Source organism: Dipodomys merriami, unplaced genomic scaffold (genome assembly GCF_024711535.1).
Source record: "Dipodomys merriami isolate MVZ:Mamm:240054 unplaced genomic scaffold, mDipMer1.0.p SCAF_28, whole genome shotgun sequence".
NCBI classification, from domain to species: domain Eukaryota; kingdom Metazoa; phylum Chordata; class Mammalia; order Rodentia; family Heteromyidae; genus Dipodomys; species Dipodomys merriami.
In genome coordinates this window covers 12,551,708-12,571,801 of record NW_027204270.1, presented here as the reverse complement: position 1 = coordinate 12,571,801, position 20,094 = coordinate 12,551,708, and the positions used below count along the sequence as shown (strand labels likewise).

The 20,094-nt window shown below is 48.4% G+C and overlaps 1 protein-coding gene across 1 annotated transcript; it reads right to left on the bottom strand.

Moving 5' to 3' along the window:
• Window positions 1-3,380: 3,380 nt before the first annotated feature.
• Window positions 3,381-18,414, bottom strand: Trim63 (tripartite motif containing 63). The gene is made up of 9 exons (XM_070037580.1): window positions 18,128-18,414; window positions 16,677-16,849; window positions 12,275-12,443; window positions 11,085-11,180; window positions 10,033-10,266; window positions 8,529-8,551; window positions 8,106-8,230; window positions 5,977-6,048; window positions 3,381-3,969 (listed from the first exon to the last, which is right to left on the bottom strand). The coding sequence occupies exons 1-9, from the start codon at window positions 18,284-18,286 to the stop codon at window positions 3,959-3,961; spliced, it is 1,062 nt and encodes a 353-aa protein (XP_069893681.1). The 5' UTR covers window positions 18,287-18,414; the 3' UTR covers window positions 3,381-3,958.
• Between the last annotated feature and the right edge of the window lie 1,680 nt (window positions 18,415-20,094).

Below are 20,094 nucleotides of genomic sequence, written 5' to 3'. Positions count from 1 at the left end.
TTCGAGCCCCAGGACTGGCAAAAAAAATAATAGAAAGAAAATAAAGAAAAAGAAAGAGTGGGATTGGCATGTAGGTCACTGACAGAGCACATGCTGGGCAAGTAAAACAACAAAAAAGAACCCTTTACACCAGCTCTAATGTGTTCTAGTTAGCAAGACAACAATGATCCTTCTGTGTGGCAAAGGAGCCATCTTATTTGTGATTAGCAGATATGTTCCTGGAACTGAAGCATCTGACTAAAAGAGTTTGCCTGACCTCTCTTCTCTCCCTGATAAATGGCAAGATAAGAGACTGTAATGTCTGCTTCCAGTAATCAGTAACCTGGAAAAGTAATCTGGAGACAGAAGGTGCACCGGTTAGGATGCTGACTCTGTGATTTCCCCCTAGTGGAGCATACAGGGCCTTGTGCTTGCTAACCATAAGATCACTTGAGTCATGCCCCCAGCCTTTGATTCTTAGGATCTTAAGGAGATTGGACAGAACCTTTGTATTTCTGGCCTCGACTTCCTTCATTTTTTTTTTCTTTTTCTTTTCTTTTTTTTTCTTTCTTTTTTTTTTTTTTGTCGGTCATGGGGCTTGAATTCTGGGCCTAGGTGCTAGCCTTGAGCTCTTCAGTGCAAGGCGGCAAGTGCTCTGCCACTTGAGCCACAGAGCCACTTGCGGTTTTCTGTGTATGTGGTGCTGAGGAATTCCAGGGCCTCATGCATGCATGCATGTGTGGCAAGCACTCTACCACTGAGCTACCTTCCCAGGCCCTCCTTCATTTTTCTATGGGAGGTTACTTTAGGAGATAAAACTATAAAGTGTGTGATTATAAAAACAAAACACAAAGAAGTGGAATTAAAATCTTGAGCCAAGTGCTCATGGCTCATGCTTGTAATCATAGCTACTCAAAAGGCTGGATCTGAGGATCACAGTTCAAAGCCACTTCTGAAGGAAAGTCCTTGAGATTCTTATCTTCAATTAAACACCCAAAAGCCAAAAGTTGAGCTGTGGCTAACGTGATAGAGCACTGTCCTTGAGCAAAAAAAGCAGGAACAATGTTTAGGCCCAGAGTTCAAGTTCCAAAACCAGCACACACACAAAATAAGATTCCCTAAAATCCTAAGTTAGTCTTTGGAAACCTTCCAGAAGAGAAGATGGACAGAGGCGTAGCAAACTTGACTAAAGGGAGCTCCACAGCAATTGCTTCTGAAGGGTCCTATGTGAGCACTAAGTTGACAATTGCTGGGTTATATCATTTAATCCATTAATAAAACTTCCTGAATGGGGGAGCAGGAAATGTTGCTTCCTCTTTTCTGTTTCTCCCTACTTTATCCCTGTTGCTCTAAAACTAAATATTTGCTAAAACTTTCAAAAAAAAAAAAAAGGAACGATCTCGTCAAGTGCTGGTGGCTCACGCCTATAATCCTCCCAGCACTCAGGAGGCTGAGATCTGAGAATCGCGGTTCAAAGCCAGCCCAGGCAGGAATGGCCCTGAGACTCTTATCTCCAGTAAACCACCAGAAAACCGGAAGTGGCGCTGTGGCTCAAGTGGTAGAGCATTTGCCTTGAGCTGGAGAGCTGGGGGACAGAGCCCAGGCCCAGAGTTCAAGCCCCACGACCAATTGAAAGAAAGGAAAGAAAGACAAAGAAAGGAAGGAAGGAAGGAAGAATGATATAGAAAGTCTTAAGAATTAGACAGTATTGTAAGCATCATGAACTTGATGGTACGTGTTTAAAGTTCATTGGCATTTTTTGTACAATGCTGGCAATGAACCTGGGGCCTTAGACATGCTAGACAAGTGCTTTATCACTGAACTATGTCTCAGTCTTTATCAGCTTGCTTATTATTTCTTCCTTCCTTCCTTCCTTCCTTCCTTCCTTCCTTCCTTCCTTCTCTTTCTTCATTCCTTCCCTCTCTCTCTTCTCTTCCCCTTCCTTTTCTTCCTTTCTTTTTTTCTTCCTTCCTTTTTTTTTTTTTAAAAAAAAAAAAAACATTTGAGACAAACTGGCTTCTAATTTGCAATCCTCCTGCCTCAGCCTCCTGAGTGCTGGGATAGGTGTGCACAAGTCCTTACCTTGCTACTGTGTTCTGAGTGCTTGAAAGATCTCAGGAGCCTGTTGTATTGCTTGTAGTTGTGAGCTATATGAACACATCACCTCTAATGCAGTGTAGCCTTGCCTCTTGTTCATGGTTCTTGGAGAGCCCAATTGAACTGGGGCCTGTGCTGCTGGTTGTCTTCCCTGGAGAAAATATGGACTAACCCCACTAACAGGACATTAGATGACTGTTTGAGTCAAGTTGTGGGTTTGTTTGTGGGTTTTTTTGGGGGGGTGGGGTGGGGGGAGGGATTGGTCCTAGGGCTTAAATTCAGAGCCTAGGTGCTATCCCTAAGTTTTTCTGCTCAAAGCCTGCCCTCTATCACTTTGAGCCACAGCTCTACTTCCAGCTTTCTGGTGGTGAATTGGAGGTAAGTTCTCAGCCTCATGAGTAGCTAAGATTTTAGGATTACAGGCATGAGCCACCAGCCCCTGGCTCACAATGAATTCTTAATGGCCTGCTGAAATATCTCATATGCCTAAGCAACTAACTGAGGCTTTATTGAAGCAGTGTCCAGATCATTTCTGTCACTAGTAGATTCCCTCACTTCCCTTCTTGCCTGCCCAGCTTCTATTTTCCTTTGCTCTGTCTGCTCCCATGATGAGACCTTAGCAAAGCATTCAAACCCAGGCTAGGAATGTGGCTTAGTGGTAGAGTTCTTGCCTAGAATGCATGAAGCTCTGGACTTGATTCCTTACTACCACATAAACAGGAAAAGCTGTAAGTAGTGCTTTGGCTCAAGTGGTAGAGTGCTAGCCTTGAGCAAAAAGAAGCTCAGGGACAGTGCCCAGGCCCTGAGTTCAAGACCCAGGACTGGGGAAAAAAAAGTATTAAACTCTGCTGTAGGCCTGTTTTCTGCAGAACCAAGTGACAGCTGCACATTGAATGTGTTCTGTGAGGACTGTTTCAGGGTCCATTTTCTATAAAGTGCATACTGGGAAATGCTAGTTTAGAAACCTCCTTCAGGGGCTGGAAGGTGGCTCGGTGGCAGAGTGCTTGCTTTGCATTCATGAGGCCCTGGGTTCGATTCCTCAGCACCACATAAACAAAAAAAGCAGGAAGTGGCACTGTGGCTCAAGTGATAGAGCGCTAGCCTTGAGCTGAAGAGCTAAGGGACAGTGCCCAGGCCCAGAGTTCAAGTCCTGCGACCGACCAAAAGAAAGAAAAAGAAACCCTCTTCAAGGTGGTATGTAAGCCTAGTCTGGCCAATGTCTTCTACCCATCAGGTCTTCCATTCATCCATGCAGAACTCTCTTAGGGAGATGAAGTAAATGAATAAAACGCCAGATCTTTTGTTGTAACAGGAAGAGAGCATTGTGCATTTATTGAAACAACATAGAACACACACAGTGCCTGCCCCTGACAGGTACAGGCACTGGAATACAGTACATTATCCTCTTCTAGGCCAGGGAGGGCTACCTAGCTCTCCCACAGAGAAGAGGAAGTGGGCAACTCTATCAGCCTGCCCTCCTTCCCCTCTTTCTAACAATCACCAGTCACACAATGACCAGGCATGACCATACAAAAAGTTTCTTTACAAAAAGCACCAAATTGGCACACATATACAAATATTTACAAAAAAAAAATCACATTTTAAAAACGTACAAAATATTTCACTTTGCACCAAGGTAGAAAAGTGTCCGGTGTGATTGTTTCAAGCACATTTTCAATTCTGCTTCAGTGGCTGCTGAACACAGCGGTGGGGGTTCTACTCTAGTCTCTGCTCTCTGAGCAGAGAGAAGACATACCTCCCTGTTGCCCCTCCAGGGACTCTGACCCCTCCCACTCTGGGCCTGTCACCAAGGCAACCAGGCCCATCCCCACCCCTGCTTCCCAGTCTCCCTGCATCCAGGGGGTCTCTCTCATCCAGCTCCTTACTGGTGTCCTGAAATAAAGACAGAAACAGAGATACCTTGGTGAGAAAGACTCAAGAGGCTCCAGGGCCTACCAAGCTACAGAGACAAACAGAACCACCCAACTGCATTTCCTGCCTAGGCTCTTCCCTTTCAAACCAAAGGAAGTCCAGTGCCAGTGGCTCACACCTGTGATCCAAGCTATTTGGAAGGCTGAGAACAGAGAATCCACAGTTCAAGGCCAACGAGAGGAGGCACAGCTGTGTGCAACTCATATGGAAGACTAAGGTGGAAAGTACTGTGAAAAGTCCTTGAGACTCCATCTTAACAGAGGGGAGATGGATGCAGAGATAACAGGAAGCCTAATGCAGGCAGACCAGGCTCCAGGCCTAGCTCAAAAAACATTAATAAACAAACAAAGCTAGCTGGGTGCAGGTGACTCACACCTATAACCTTAGCTACTTAAGAGGCTGAGATCTGAAGATCTTGGTTCGAAGCTCAATCAGGAAAGTCCATAAAACTCTTACCTCCAATTAACCACTAAAAAGTCAGAAATGCAGCTATGGCTCCAGTGATAGAGTGTTGGCCAATAGCAGAAAAGCTCAGGAACAGCGTCCAGGGCCTGAGTTCAAGACCCAGGACCAGTAACACACACACACACACAAAAAAAAAAACCTTTGAGAGCCAGGCACTGGTGGCTCACGCCTGTAATCCTAGTGACTCAGGAGGCTGAGATCTGAGGATCACGGTCCAAAGCCAGCTCGGGCAAAAAAGTTCCTGTGAGCCTCTTATTTCCAATGAACCACTTGGAGTTGTGGTTCAAAGTGATAAAAGTGCTGGCTAGCTTTGAGCAAAAGAGCTGAGGGACAGTGCCCAGGCCCTGAGTTTGAGCCCCACGGCTTACCAGAAACAAAAACAAAAAAACCCTTTTTGAAGTTGAGTATTTTTTCAGCTGGTTTGGGTATAGAGGCATGGCTCACATGATAGAATGCCAGCTGTGAGCACGCAAGCCCAGGAAAGAGTACATGGCCCTCAGTCCAAGTTCTGGAGCCAAAAAGATGTCTTTAGTTCCAGTGAGATCTTGGCTTCAAAACTTGGCTTAACATTAGTGTAAGTGGCGCTTTGGCTCAAGTGGTAGAGTGTTAGTCTTGAGCAAAAAGAAGCTCAGAGACAGTGCCTAGGCCCAGAGTTCAAGCCCCAGGACAGCAACAGAAAAAAAAACAACTAACATTTGCAAATATCTGCTAATCTAGCAGACATGCCCTGCACTAAATGATTTTATCTCATCTACTCCCACTCCCAAAGCTCATCAGGTAGAAGTATCATGCCCCTATGCACAGGTAAATAACCCAACATTCGGAGAAGTCATGAACTTCACACAGCTTGTCCATCCATGGTACAAGCTGCAAGCTCTCAGCCAAACACTGTTCAACTGGAAAATTCAGATGCCATCTGGGGCCAGAAGAAACATGGAAGAACACAGAAGGCAAACTTGATGGTGGTGGGGGTCCCTGGGCCAGGCAGGGTCTTTCTCTTCCCATTTACCCTTCTCATGCAGCTGGGGTATTAGATATGTATCATGGTGCCCAGCTTTGTATTGGTTGAGATGAGGTCATACTTTTTTTGTTGTTGTTCTTGGCTGACCTTGAATCCGAATCCTACTGATCTCCACCTTCTGAGTAGCTAGGGTTACAGGTCTGAGCCACAGAAACCAGCTTAAAAAGAAGCTTTTTACTATTAAAAATATTTTTCTAAGGGCAAAGATAACAGTTTTAACATGCAGTCAAACTCCCATACTCGGGGATGGAGAGAATGTATATTTACTGGATGCAAGTAGTTCACACCTGTAATCCTAGATACTCAAGAGACCAAGATCTGGAGGATCATAGTTCAAAGCCAGCAAGGGTAGAACAGTCATGGAGACTCCATGACCTAGCGCCATCCCCAGTGTGGAGCCTGGGACTTTGTGCCTAGTACCTTGCGCGTGTGGCTATGGAAGGAATGGAGCAAGGTCACATGGAGGAGGGTGGGCTGCTTACCTTCCTTCTCTTCTGTGGATACCTCCTCTTCCTGCTCTTCTTCATCTTCAATGAACTCTTCCTCCTCCTCATCTGTCACAAAGAGTGATTGTGTTAGGACAGGGCTGGCTTCTCAGAGCAGCTATGAGGACTAAGTCATGTTGCAGGAAACACTGGTCCCCATGTTCAAGCCCCATGTGAACCCAACGCAGCACTCAGACACAGCAGAGACCCAGGAGGCTCGGGGCTGCCCCCAGGTCCCCGCCTCTGCCCCTTTGTAGAATGGAGCCTTTCACTACAGTCTAGCAATGGCTTTTCCTTTTTCTTTTCTTTCTTTCGTGTGTGTGTGTGTGTGTGTGTGTGTGTGCCTCTCACACTCTCATTTGTTTTTTTTTTCTGTTTAAGGCTAACGCTCTACCACTTGAGCCACACCCTTACTTCTGGCCTTTTGCTGGTTACTAACCCTCACAGACTTTACTGCCAGGTCTGCCTTTAAACTGTGATCCTCGCATCTCAGACTCCTGGGCAGCTGGGATTACAGATGTGAGCCACCAGTGCCTGGCTCCCAAGGGTCCTGTTTAGTCAGGATCACAGTTACCACTCATGACAGCATTCATTGAGGACTTTGTGTGGTTCAAGTGTCGGGCTAGTGCTGGACATGTGCTATGTCATATCATTAGGAAACATGGAAGCCAGACCGCCCTCAGTGGGCTCCCCATGGGCTAATTATTAGCTGTGTAGCCTTGGTTAAGTCACTTGCCTTCTCTTTATTTTCCTCAACTACAAAATGGAACTGATGAAAGAATTTTTCTCTTAAAGTTTCATGTAGTGATAGAATTTATGCTTGATGTCAAGGACTTAGTACCAGGACATAGGAAGTACAATAATTGGGTTCAATAAATTATGGTAGCTGTTGCCACCTTCTATTCGTCTGGGGAAACTGAGGCGGGGGGGCGGTTGGAGTTAGAAGGGCAGGCCTTCACACCGGACCCATTCCTGAACATCTCTTTTCTGGAAGCAAAAACAAGTTTTACTATGTAGCAGAGGCTAGCTTGAAACCCACTGAATAGCTCAAGTTGGCTTTGAATTAGTGATCATTCTTTCTATACCTGTCTAGTGCTGGGAACTCAGTTCAACCTAATTTTTTTTTCTTTCAGTCCTGGGTCTGGGCACTGTCGCTGAGCTTCTTTTGCTCAAGGCTAACACTCTACCACTTGAACCATAGCACAACTTCCAGCCTTTTCTGTTTATGTGGTACTGAGGAATCAAACCCAGGGCTTCCTGCATGCTAGGCAAGCACTCTACCAGTAACCCACAATCCCAGCCCGCAATCACATTTTGAAGTTAGAAAAATAAAGCCAGGTGCCAGGGGCTCACACCTATAATCCTAACTTCGTAAGAGGCTAAAATTTGAGGGTTACAGTTGGAAGCCAGCCTGGGCAGGAAATTTTAATCTCCCATTTACCACCAAAAAGCCAGTAGTAGAGCTGTGGATCAAGTGGTACAGTACTAGCCTTGAGCAGAAAAACAACAACAAAACTCAGGAACTGCACTCAGGCCCTCAGTTAAAGCCCTAGGACCTGCACAAAACAGAGGGAAGAAAAGAAGAAAGAGAAAAAAAAAAAGGAAGAGATGAAGAGAAAAGATGGAAAGGCAGGGGAGGGAAAAGGAGGGGAAGGGAGAGGATTGGAGGAAGGGGAGGGGAGGGGAAGAGAGGGGAAGTGAAGGGAGGAGAGGAGAGGAGAAGAGGAGGGACGAGGAGAAAGGGAAGAGAAGAGAGAAGGGGAGGAGTGGGAGGGGAAAGTAGAGGAGAGGAGAGGACAAAGGATGAGGAGAGGAGAGGAGAAAATGGGGTGGGGGAGGGGGGTGGGCAGAGGAGATCACCAAAAGTCACCTAGATTACACACACAAGGCAGGATACCAATTTGAATTCAGATATGTCGGATTCCAGATGACATAATCTCTGAATCCATACATAATTTATTGAGTAATATTTATGCACCAGGCCCTTGGCTAGGCTCATTTCAAAGGTGGTGTGAGTTTGGCTTGAGAGTTGGGGGCGGGGAGGGGGGGGTCTTTGATTGCCAACAGGGCTCAGTGGGAGGGCCACAGGCAGATCAGCAGGGAAGTGACACCACCACTTCCTTTACCTGTCCCAAAGTCGATGGCCCGCAGGGCTTCTGCGATGTGCTCTAAGTCCACCGTGAAGTAGTCCATGTTTTCAAAGCCCTGCTCTGTCTTCCCCAGCTGGCAGCCCTTGGAAGCTTCCACAATGCTATGGGGAGGAAGAGGGGCAGGCTGAGACCAGGGCTCCGCACAAGGAGGGGTGTCTCAGCCCTAGATCTCTGAGGGACCCTACCAGGTTCCCACCCTGGCCTTATGGGGGGGGGGGGAGTTCCTCTCCAGCTTCCAACAGAGCAGATGGTCCCACAAAGCAAGAAACCAAGGGTCAGGGAAGGCAGCCCGGGGAACCCCTCCTGCAGATCTAAGGCACAGGGTACCACTGGGCAGAGGTCAGAGGTCTTGGGGTAGGTTTGGAGGGCTTAGGTCACAGCTCCTGGGAGGACACTGACCTTTTAATGAGAGGCTTGGCACTCTGTGGGAAGCAGAGAAGAGAAGAAGAGGTTAGGGCTGTGGAAGGGAATGACCCAAAACACACACACAAAAAAAATATATATATATGTATATATATATATATATATATATATATATATATATATATATATATATATATATAGTGCCCACTCTAATCCTAGCTACTCAGGAGGCTGAGATCCGAAGATCGCAGTTCAAAGCCAGCCAGGGCAGGAAAGTCCCTGAGACTCTTATCTCCAATAAATCACCAGAAAACCAGAAGTGGTGCTGTGGCTCAAGTGGTTAAATGCTTGCCTTGAACTGAAGAGCTGAGGGACAGCGCCCAGGCCCAGAGTTCAAGCCCCATGACCGACAAAAATAAAATAAAATAAAGTAAAATAAAATAAATAGGGCTGGGAAGGTGGCTCAGTGGTAGATGCTTGCCTTGCATACATGAGGCCCTGGGTTCGATTCCTCAGCACCACATAAGCAGAAAAAGCCGGAAGTGGTGCTGTGGCTCAAGTGGTAGAGCGCTTGCCTTGAGCTGAAGAGCTGAGGGACAGCGCCCAGGCCCAGAGTTCAGGCCCCATGACCAGCAAAATAAATAAATAAATAAATAAATAAATAAGTTAATGCTCGGGTGTTGCAGATGCACACTGGTGCCAGTCCTTAACCCAGGTATGATCCACTCCCCAACCCGAGTTGCAGAGAGTTTGGCTCTTTTTCCCTCTGTCTGTGGTCTGCACAGGTCTCCATTGGCCCCCTAAGACATGCCCTTTGTCCTGGTAGCCTGAGCGCTCAAGGTCTCCATCCAAACACTACTAAAGCCCAGGGATAGCCCAGAAACCATCAGCCTTGTCACCATACCAGGAATAAAGCCTGGCCCAGGAAGAAGTGAAGGATATATTTGTTTTTGTTTTTTGTGCCAGTCTTGGGGCTTGAACTCAGGGCCTGGGCACTAACACTGAGAGTTTTGGTTTGGTTTTTTTGTTTTGTTTTATATTGTTTTTTGCTCAGGGCTAGCACTCTGCCACATGAGCCACACTCCATTTCCAATTATTTTTTTATTTTTTGGCACTTAATTGGAGATAAGAGTCTTAGGAACTTTCCTGCCTGGGCTGGTTTTCAATTGCAATGCTCAGATCTGAGACTCCCAAATAGCTAGGATTACAAAGCATGAGCCATCAGCGCCCAGCGAAAGATATGTTGAATGAACTCAACTTTCAAGTCTTAGAGTAGAACCTTTTCTGTCATCCCCCCCCACAAGCTTTCCTAGAGCAGGACTATGTGTTATTATTATCTCTGCCCCAAAGCCATTTCATAAACATCCACTTACTCAATCATTATAAAATCAGTAATAAGAAAGCAAGGCTCCCTGTGTGCCCATATCATGGATGAGAAACTGAGGCATGTCAAGGTTTAAATGGCATGACCACAGGGCCACAGGTGGTCAATAGAAGATCACAATCCAACCCTGCCCAGAGCTTCCAAAGCTCTGCTCACCAAGAGGAAGGTGGCCCCACCAGGCTCATCCAGGGACTGGATGGCTGTCTCCACCAGCTTGGTGGACTTGTCCAGCTGCTCCCGGTATTGCAGGATCAGGGCCTCGATGAAGCTGAGCTTCTCCTCCTGTTCCTGCGTGATCCGCTGCAGCAACTCGCTCTTCTTCTCATCCAGGATGGCGTACAGGGCATCAAACTTCTGGCTCAGTGCTTCCTTTACCTGGTGGCTATTCTCCTGAGGATAGAAACCCTGCAGTCACCTCCTGGGGTGGGGATGGGGGAAGAAAGGGGCTTCCTAACTCCCATCCCAAAGCAGGTGTGTCCAGCAGCCAGCCTTCTAAAGTGGGGAGACAGCTCACAACATCTCCATTTTGAAGAAAGTAAACTAAAGCTGGGCACTGGTGGCTCATGCCTGTAATCCTAGCTACTGAGGAGGCTGAGATCTGAGGATCAAGGTTCAAAGCCAACCTGGGCAAGAAAGTCTGTGAGACTCTTATCTCCAATTAAGCACTTAAAAAGTGTAAGTTAAGTGGTAGAGCATTAGCCTTGAGCAAAAAAGCCCAGGGACAGCACTCAGGCCCTGAGTTCAAGCCCCAGAACTGGCACCAAAAAAAAAAAAAGCTTCATGTCTGACAAGAAGAAATTCCTAATTGCATGCTTCCTTCCAGATCTACTGAATGAACTCTGAATTTTCCACAGTCGCAGGGTGATAGGAATGCTTTTAGAATTTGAGAAGTCTTAGTCTACAACACGGTAGGGAACTACATACTGGAAATAGCGCTGAACAGATTCTGGGAACTGTGGGCAGGACACTCCCATGCAGGGGGACAGATGGGTCTCATGCCCAGCGCCTTGGGCAGCGCCTGCCACACACAGCTGTGCTCAAGAAGTATTTGCTGAATGAGTGGGTGGATGGCTTCATTCCTCCCTCATGATCCCTGTCAGCCACTCCAGCTCAGAGCCCCAGTCTTTAGTTTCAGCCTCTTTTCCAGAGACCAATTGCATGGGAAAGGGGCGCGTCAAACCCCCAAGGGGGCTCCTTTGTCCCCTCACCTTGGTCACTCGACAGGAGTCCTCCAGCTGTGTGATGATGGTCTGTGCTCGATCGTTCCCTGCCACCAGCATGGAGATGCAGTTGCTCAGTTCCGTCTAGGAGAGACAGAAATAAACGGAGGGTTGGGGCATGGCCATAATGTGGGCTCCTCATGGCCCTCTCTGAGAAGAAGAGTCTGGCCGGAGAGTAGCTCTTCTTTCTAGAGCACTGTGTGAGTCCAGAGCAGAGAAAATCACTCTGCATCCTTTTTTTTTTTTTTTGTCACTAGTGGGGCTTAAACTCTGGGCCTGGGCACTGTCACTCAGCTCTTCAGCTCAAGGCGAGCATTCTACCTCTACCGCTTGAGCCACAGTGCCACTTCCAGTTTTCTAGTGGTTTACTGGAGATAAACTCTCATGGCCTTTCCTGCCCGGGCTGGCTTCGAACCATGATCCTCAGATCTCAGCCTCCTGAGTAGCTAGGCTTCATCCCTTATTGACAGAGAGGAAAACTGAGCAAGGTACTGGCAGAGAACTAGAGAGCTAGAAAGTTCTAGAAAAGAGAGACTAAGAGAACAGTGGAGAGGGAGAAGAAAGAACACAGAAAAAGGGACTACAGGGCTGGGAATGTGGCTTAGTGGTAGAGTACTTGCCTAGCATGCATGAAGCCCTGGGTTCAATTCCTCAGTACCACATAAACAGAAAAGGCTGGAAGTGGCGCTGTGGCTCAAATGGTAGAGCACTAGCCTTGAGCACAGAGAGGCTCAAAGACAGTGCTCAGGCCTTGATTTCAAGCTCCAGGACTGGAGGGAAAAAAATAAAAAAGAAAGAAAGGTGGACTAGAGCTTATTTTAGGGGCTAGAGAATGAGGTTCTCGGGGACCAGGGAGGCAGCTCTAATATGGAGCCTGGGCCAGGTGAGAGGCTGGGGGTGGGAGAGGGGGTAACCTGGGATCCAAATAAGCAAGATTGAGAAGCCATGGCCTGAGAGGGCCTGTGGCCTGGCCCTGGGGTCTGATCTCTCCCCTGTGGCCACACCCAGGTGCTCTCAAGTAGCTCTAAGTATATATAACCCATGAGCTCAGAGCCACGGTCCCTGCGACCTGGAAGTCCCTCCAGAGGGACTATTCCTGAAAAGCCTGCTCAGCACATCTACAAAGATCAAATCCACCTCTGGAATCATCTGGGGGCAGACGCGGCTGAGGCCAGTACCTTCTGTCCCTGGAAGACGCTCTGTAGCGGGGCCACCTCGCAGGCCTGGTGGGCCCCGAACACCTTGCACATGGAGCAGGTGGGCATCTCGCATGTGAGGCAGTAGATGTTGATTTTCTCATCCTCGTGCTCCTTGCACATCGGGTGGCTGCCCTTCTGCAGGGGCCGGCTGGGGGACAGAAGAGTCACAAGTCAAGATGGCCTAAATCCTTGTCTCCTTCCTCAGCTACAGTCAAGGGAGGCCACCTAGATTCATACCCTGAGCTCCCAAACCTTTGCTTTTGTAAGTACATGTGTGTCCCTGTACTGGGGTTCAAACTGAAGGCTATGAACTCTCTCACTAATTCTTTTCAGTTTGTTTGTTCATGTCTGGTGCTCTACCATTAAGCCATGCCTCCAGCCGAGCATTTTGCTGGTTCGTTGGAGATGGTGTCTCAGACTTTTCTGCCTGAGCTAGCTTTGAAGCATAACCCTCTAGGCCTCAGCCTCTGGAGTAGTTAGGATTTCAAGCATGAACCAGCAATATCTGGCTTAAAGTTTTTGCCTTTCATCTAGGGACCCAGGACCAGGGAAGCCAATAACACTCCACCTATCACCCATATCCCAGGACTCTGACTCCAGTGCTGGAGTTGGCCTGAGTCTGCCAACACAAAGGACATGGAAAAAGTCACAGAATGCCAGGGAGTCAGACCTGGAGAGGTCTCAAAGTGGAAATGTGGGGCCCCAGGAAGTGAACAGACTTGCCCAAGGTCACCCGGCATGGTGGGCAGCAGAGACTGCAGCTCTTTTGCTCTAATTATAGTCACCTTAGCTCTTGGTTACTGCAGCTGGGCTCTGAGCTAAGCAATTTATACTGATGGCCTCATAGAATTCTATATTTACCAGACTGTACCCTCCATTCAGGCAGAGAAACCTGACTGTTTTCTTGACCCCTAAGTTGACAGTGTACAGTGCCTGGCATGAAGAGGCAGTAGTTACATTTAGGTGGAAAGAGTACATTGGCAAGCACAACTCATAGCCAAGGGTGGTGGTACACACCTGTAACCTCAGCACTCAGGAGGCTGAAACAGGAGGATCTTGAGTTTGGGCTACAAGGAAAGACCTTGCCTCAAAAAGAATTTTTAATGAACATATCCTGAGGGTGTCTCCAGGATAGCATGTGATAACCAGGGCCATTCACTAATCCAACACAAGTCTTGAGTCCTTCATACCCAAATGTTCTGGGTTCAGAAACCCAGAATCTTCCTTCTCTAAAACATGGTTAGAACACCTCTTCCCCTTTAATCTGCTCTCTCCCACGTGTGCTTCTCTCTTGGTTAGTTTCCCACCCTGCTTCCAGTTTTTGAGTCTGGTCCTCCTGGGTCTCTCCAGCAAAAATACACACAGTCATTTGGGTTACAGGGATGTGTCTCCACCGCCTCCAATCTCTGGCTCTTAATGTCAGAGACATCCCACAAATGTCACAAGGTGACTATGGCTCATCAGTGTCAACACCTCCCCACCCAACAGCCTTGGATAGCTGGTCACAGCCCAGACACTGCTGCCCCTGCCAACTCTGAAATAAGTCTCTTGCCTGCCTGCTTGCCCTCTTGCATCTTTGAGCCCAGAGTTCCTACATTGTGCCTCCTCTGTCTCCGTGATCAGGAAAGTCAGGGGTGCAGAGTCAAGCAAGATCTTACGGGTTGCCAGCCACCAGTGGCTCATACCTGTAATCCTAACTACTCAGAAGGCTTAGATCTGAGGACTGTAGTTCAAAGCCAGCCTGGACAGGACAGTCAGTGAGACTCTTATCTCCAATGAACTGTGAGAAAACTGGAAGTGGTAGAGCCCTAACCTTGAGTGAAAGGGCTCAGGGACAGAGCCCCAACCCTGAATTCAAGCCCCATGACTGACAAAAAAAAAAAATAATAACCATCTCGAGGGTCTGTCTCTCATTTCCAGGTGTTTACCCTCCTAAGTCCATGATTTGGCATCTGGATCCAAACCCAGAATACTCTGCCACTAGATTGATTTGCAAGGAGAGAGAGACAGAGAGACAGACTGACAGAGAGAGAGAGAGACAGAGAGAGACAGAGAGACAGAGAGAGAGACAGAGAGAGAGAAAGAGGCCGCAAGCCCTGGAACTTGGCTTTTTCACACAAGGCTGGCACTCTCACACTTAAGCTATCCCTCCTTGTCTAGCTTTTGCTGGTTAATCAGAGATAAGTCTACCAGGAGTTTTCTACTCTAAGATCCTCAGATCTCAGCCTCCTGAGTCGCTAGGATCGCAGGAATGAGCCACCAGCACCTGGCTTTACTTTGTGGTTTGGGAGTGTTGGTTTCTCTCCAGGCTACTGTGATAACAGCCGAAATTATCTGTAAGAACATTGACATATGGGGCATAGCACAGGCCCTTGTTGTTATTTGTGTACACGGAAAAGCCTCAAAGGTTCAAAGACAACTGTTCTTCTAAGGTCAACACTGGGTGAGTGGATATTTGGTGCAATATCAATTCTGTGATGATAGTAATGATGGGCAAAGGTGACCTCTAGCAATGGAGAAGCCATCTAGCATAGCAGTTAAGAATGTTCATCATGGCCAGGAGCCGGTGGCTCACGCCTGTAATCCTAGCTACTCAGGAGGCTGAGATCTGATGATCGAAGTTCAAAGCCAGCACCGGCAGGAAAGTCCGTGAGACTCTTATCTTCAGAAAACTGGAAGTGGTGCTGTAGCTCAAATGGTAGAGCATTAGCCTTGAGCTGAAGAGCTGAGGGACAGCGCTCAGGCCCAGAGTTCAAGCCCCATGACTGACAAAAAAAAAAAAAAAGAAAGAAAGAAAGAAAGAAAAAGAAAAAAAGAATGTTCATCATGAAGTTACTTACTCTCTCTCTCTTGCTAGCTGTGTGGCCTTGGATGAACCTCTGACCCTGACCCTCTCTAAGCCTCTATTTCCTCATGGTACAATGGTAGACAAGAATGCCTTACAGGGCTGGGAAGGTAGCTTAATGGTAGAGTGCTTGCTAGCATGCATGAAGCCCTGGGTTCGATTCCTCAGTATTATATACACAGAAAAAACTGGAAGTGGTACTGTGGCTCAAGTGGTAGAAGGCTAGCCTTGAGCAAACAAAGGTCAGGGACAGTGCCTAAGCCCTGAGTTCAAGCCCCAGGACTGGCAAAATAATAATAATAATAATAATAATAATAATAATAATAATAATAATGCCTTACAGAGATGAGCACTGATGGCTCATGCCTATAATGTTAGCTGCTCAGGAGGCTGAGATCTGGAGAACTGAGGTTTGAAGCTAGCCCCTACAGGAAAGTTTATAAGATTTTTATCAATTAAGTACCAAAAAGCCAAAAATGAAGCTGTGGCTCAAGTGGAAAAGCAAACAATAACAACAAAAACAAAACAAAAATAAAAACAAACCAACTAAGTAAGAGCTTGAGGCCTTGTGTTCAAGCCCTAGTACCAGCACCAAGAAAAGAAAAAAGAAAAGAAAGAAGGTGTTAGAGAACTTCCATGAAAAGTAGGTGGCTGAGTACAGTGCTAGCACACAGTGGTTGCTCTGTGACCTTTTTTTATTTTTCACATTTCCCATCAATACCCTACTTGACAGTCATAAATGACACATCTTACTGTCTTGTGTCTCTTTGGCAGATGGGGGGAATGACATCCTCCAATGCATTAGTGACAGCAGTAGAAGAGCTGGTACCCCTCCCCAAGGCTTCTGTCCACTAGGCCTGCTCTGTCTCCCTCTCTCGGACATGACACTGCCTGCACCCAGGTTTTGGCTCATAAAGGCCGTGAGGTCAGCAATCTGGGAGTCTTGTAGGGATGTCCTGATTTGCTTCGGAGGTGGGAGTGTGAAAGGTACCGAGGGCCTTGCATCAGCTGAGCCACGTTCCTAGCTCTGAGTTGGGAATCTCAGAACCACAAGGGCCCAGGTCCAGGTTCTAGATCTTGTACTCCCTAGTTGGGAAACATGGAGTAATGAACTTTACCTGTTGAGCCTCCATCTCTCCGGCTGGAGAATGGGGAGAGTCCAAGGTCTGTCCAACCCATAGGACTGCTCTGAGCACCAAGATGAATAATCACCAGCGCCCAGCGCGGTGCCGGGTGCCATGCAGGAGCGTCCTCATGGTCACTATGGGCAGCCTGCCCGTGCCCTCCCTGGATGCCTTCTCTGCCACAGGCCTCTCCTCTCACATCCCATCGTTCCCTGGCCTCTGGCTCACTGTCTCCCATGTGAGCAATTGAACAACCTGACCCCTCCTAGCCTGAGGATGAAGGGCATGGATCTCTGCACTGGCCAGTGTGGCTAGTCCAGCAGGGACCCAGTCCTGAGCAGACGAGGAGGTGGAAGGAGCTGGGGTGAGGGCAGTGGCTGGGGAGGGAGGCTCTGCGCAGCCGCACTCTCACCTGGAGCACTCCTGCTTGTAGATGTCGATGATGTTCTCCACCAGCAGATTCCGCTGCAGGCCATACACCCCATGACGGTCCATGATCACCTCGTGGCGGCACGAGGGGCAGCGGAAACGGCCTCCAGACATGGACACCGAGCCGCCCCGGTTGGTCCAGTAGGGATTTGCAGCCTGCAAGGCAGCCCAGGCAGAGGTGAGGCCTGTGCACCCCACCCCTTCATTTCCCTTCCTAATCTTACTCTCCTTTCTCTGCCTACCCCGACTGCCCCTGCCAAACCAAAGGACCCAGGCTCTCCGTCCACTAATGTTCACGGGGCAAACCAGGCCCTGGTGACTCACACCTGTAATCCTAGCCACTCAGGAAGCTGAGAGCTGAAGATCCAGGTTCAAAACTGGCCCAAGCAAGAAAGTCTGTGAGACTCTTATCTCCAATTAAGCAGCAAGAAGCCACAGTGGAGGTATGGCTACAGTGGTAGAGTGTGTGTGTGTGGGAGGGGAAAACACAGGGACAGTGCCCAGGCCCTGAGTTCAAGCTCCAGGACTAATGCACGCACATGTGCACACACACACACACACACACACACACACACTATATATATATATATATATATATATATATATATATATGTATGTATGTATGTATATATATGTATATATATATAATGTGTGTATATATATAGAGAGAGACAGAGAGAGAGTCAAAGACAGAAACAGAGAGACAGAGAGACAGAGAGAGAACACTTGAGAAGCAACTAAGCAATCAATAGTTTCTGGCTTCAGCAGACTGGATTCAAGTCACTCTTAATTCCTGAGTGACTTGGGACAAGCAACCGTATCTCTCTAGGCCTCGGTGTGTCCACTGTGCTGTGGGTGTTATAATTAGAGGCAGCTCCCAGATCTGCGTTCCAGATGACATGGCGGAAGAGCATTTTGTATAAGTGCTCTGAGAACCTTGAATCCTGCTTCCTGGCCACCACATCTGACCCCCTTCCTTTTTGGGGGAGATAGAGCCTCTCCTGGCCCCCATGTCATAGCAATCAGCTACCCTGACCGCCCAGTGCCACCGGCCCCCATCTCTCCCTTGCCAAAGCTCTGCCCGTACCCCACCCCCCGCCACCATGTTAGCCCCAAGGTCTGGTTTCTGTCTCCTCTCAGCCTCCCTCCCCCTCTTATCACTCAAGGCATTTGACTCTTGACTGAAGAGGCCCCAGCAAGCCAGCAGGGCAGGGCAGGGAGCTATGGGCAGGGTGGGGTTGGGGTGTCATGCGTCATGGAGAAGTCCTGGCACAGCCAAGCTGCCTCCCCAGCCCCCCCCCCCCCGAGCAGTCCAGAGCCCTCTGTGGGGGCTTCACTTCGGTGCCGACAGCTGGACGGGTTGTACACAAAGAGGGAAGAGAAGCTGAGAAATCTCACGAAACCCCAGGATCCAGTCCTTTGCCCAGCACCCACCTGGAAGATGTCATTGGCACACTTCCGGCAGAGGTTGTGCTGGCAGGGCAGGATGACCACAGGCTTGGTAAACATCTCCAGACAGATAGGGCAGATCAGCTGCTTCTCCAGGTTCTCCATGGGGTTCCCATCTGGGATCAGGCCTGACTTGTAATCCATATTCCCGAACGTGCGGCTGCCTCTCCCACCTGCCTTGAGCTGAGCAGAGCTGGGGTGGAAGGTCTTCTCTTTGTCTCCAAACACCCACTCCAATCTTCTTTGCCCTCTCCTCCTGACACTCAGATTCTGCCTCAGTCTGAGGCCCCTCCGATATTTATAGTTGGCCCTCAGTCACATGAGCCAGGAGGGGACCAGCTGAGCATTCCAGTGCCAGGCTGCTGGCGGAGCTTGAGTTTCCTCCAGGCCTGAAAGACCTCTCAAATCACATGCAAGGATGAGCAATCGCTGTTCCCCTGCGATGGGGGTCGTAAACAAGAACAGCTTGTTCAGGGCACGTGTCTGGGAAGCTGGGTACCCAGAGTTTCCTGTGGAAGTTGGTCTCCCCTTGGTCAGGCTGGGAGTCAAGGATGAGACCCAAGAGTGGGTTACTGGAACTGAAGAGGTTAATAACCATCGCCTCCCAGTGACCTCAGTCAGTTTCCATTCTTCTTCTAGAGTCTTGGGCAACTCTAAGATGAGGGGTCCAAGTAGCACCCCTCTCTCAGTCAATTCCTCTTGCCTCAGACCTGGAGACACTGGAGACCCCCATTATGAGCAGCATTTATTGGCAGAAATTGGCCGAAATTGATTGGTTCCTTTGTCACTAAATCTTCAAACAGTCTAGACCAGGAAAAGACCTTGTTTGAAGTCTCTTGAAAAGGAAGTGACAAAGGCAGGAGTCTTATTCAGTCAGCAAGCGTTTTCTGAGTATTTGGTGGATATCAGGCACCAAGATGGCAGGCTCCTTTTCCTGCCCTGAGAGGTACATGGTCCAGGGAGTACCACGGTGTCCTGCCCAGACACAGGAGTTTCCAGAGACTCCCTTGGGCTCTCTTCACAAAGTTTCTGCCATCTTCCATGATGGCAGACAGAAGTCATTAGAGCAAGTCTGATGGCTATTTTTACATTTTGGTTTGGTTCGGCTGTTGTTTTATTTTGTGGTTAGTCCTGGGGCTTGAACTCTGGGCCTGGGCACTGTCCCTGAGCAACTTTTGCTCAAGGCTAGCACTCTCCCACTTGAGCCACAGTGCCACTTCCAGCTTTTTCTGAGTAGTTTACTTGAGATAAGAGTCTCACAGACTTTCCTGCCTGGGCTTGCTTTGAACCACCATCCTTAGATTCCAGACTCCTGAGTAGCTAGGATTACAGGCATGAGCCACTGCACCTGGCTTATTGGTCTAGTTTTTTGAGACAGGGTCCTACTACATATCCCAGCTGGCCCTCTGAACCTCTGAACCTCTGACTTTCTCTCTCTCTCTGTCTCTCTCTGTCTCTCTCTGTCTCTGTCTCTCTGTCTCTCTGTCTGTCTGTGTCTGTGTCTCTCCCTCTCTCCCTCTTTCTCTCTCTCTGTCTCTCCATCTGTCTGTCTCTGTCTCTGTCTGTCTGTGTCTCTCCCTCTCTCTTTCTCTGTCTCTCTGTCTCTCTGTCTCTGTCTGTCTGTCTCTCACTCTCTCTGTGCCTCCCTAGTGCTTCATGACAGGTGTGTACCACTATACCCAGCTCCAATGGCCACTTGTGAAATAGGATTTGGTTCAGGGACTTTGGCTAGGTCTAAGGTATAGGGAGAAGGTCTAAGGTGTAGGGAGAAGACTGGGAATAGTTCCTATGTGACCATGGGACATGCATTAGGAATGTGGAGGACCTCAAGAAAGACAGCTGATGACAGCCCCAAGGGAAGACCTAGTGAGTCCCTAGGGCACAGTCTAAAGCCAGCCTGGTCAGACAAATCCACAACTTCTTATTTCCACTTAACCTGCAAAAACAAAAGC

Coding starts and splice junctions, on each gene's coding strand:
- Trim63 (XM_070037580.1), bottom strand. CDS start 18,286: ATGGATTACAAGTCAGGCCTGATCCCAGATGGGAACCCCATGGAGAAC. Junction 10,267..11,084: donor ACTCCTGTCGAGTGACCAAG/GTGAGGGGACAA, acceptor TTCTATCCTCAG/GAGAATAGCCACCAGGTAAA. Junction 8,552..10,032: donor GTGGGGCCACCTTCCTCTTG/GTGAGCAGAGCT, acceptor TGCTTCCCACAG/AGTGCCAAGCCTCTCATTAA.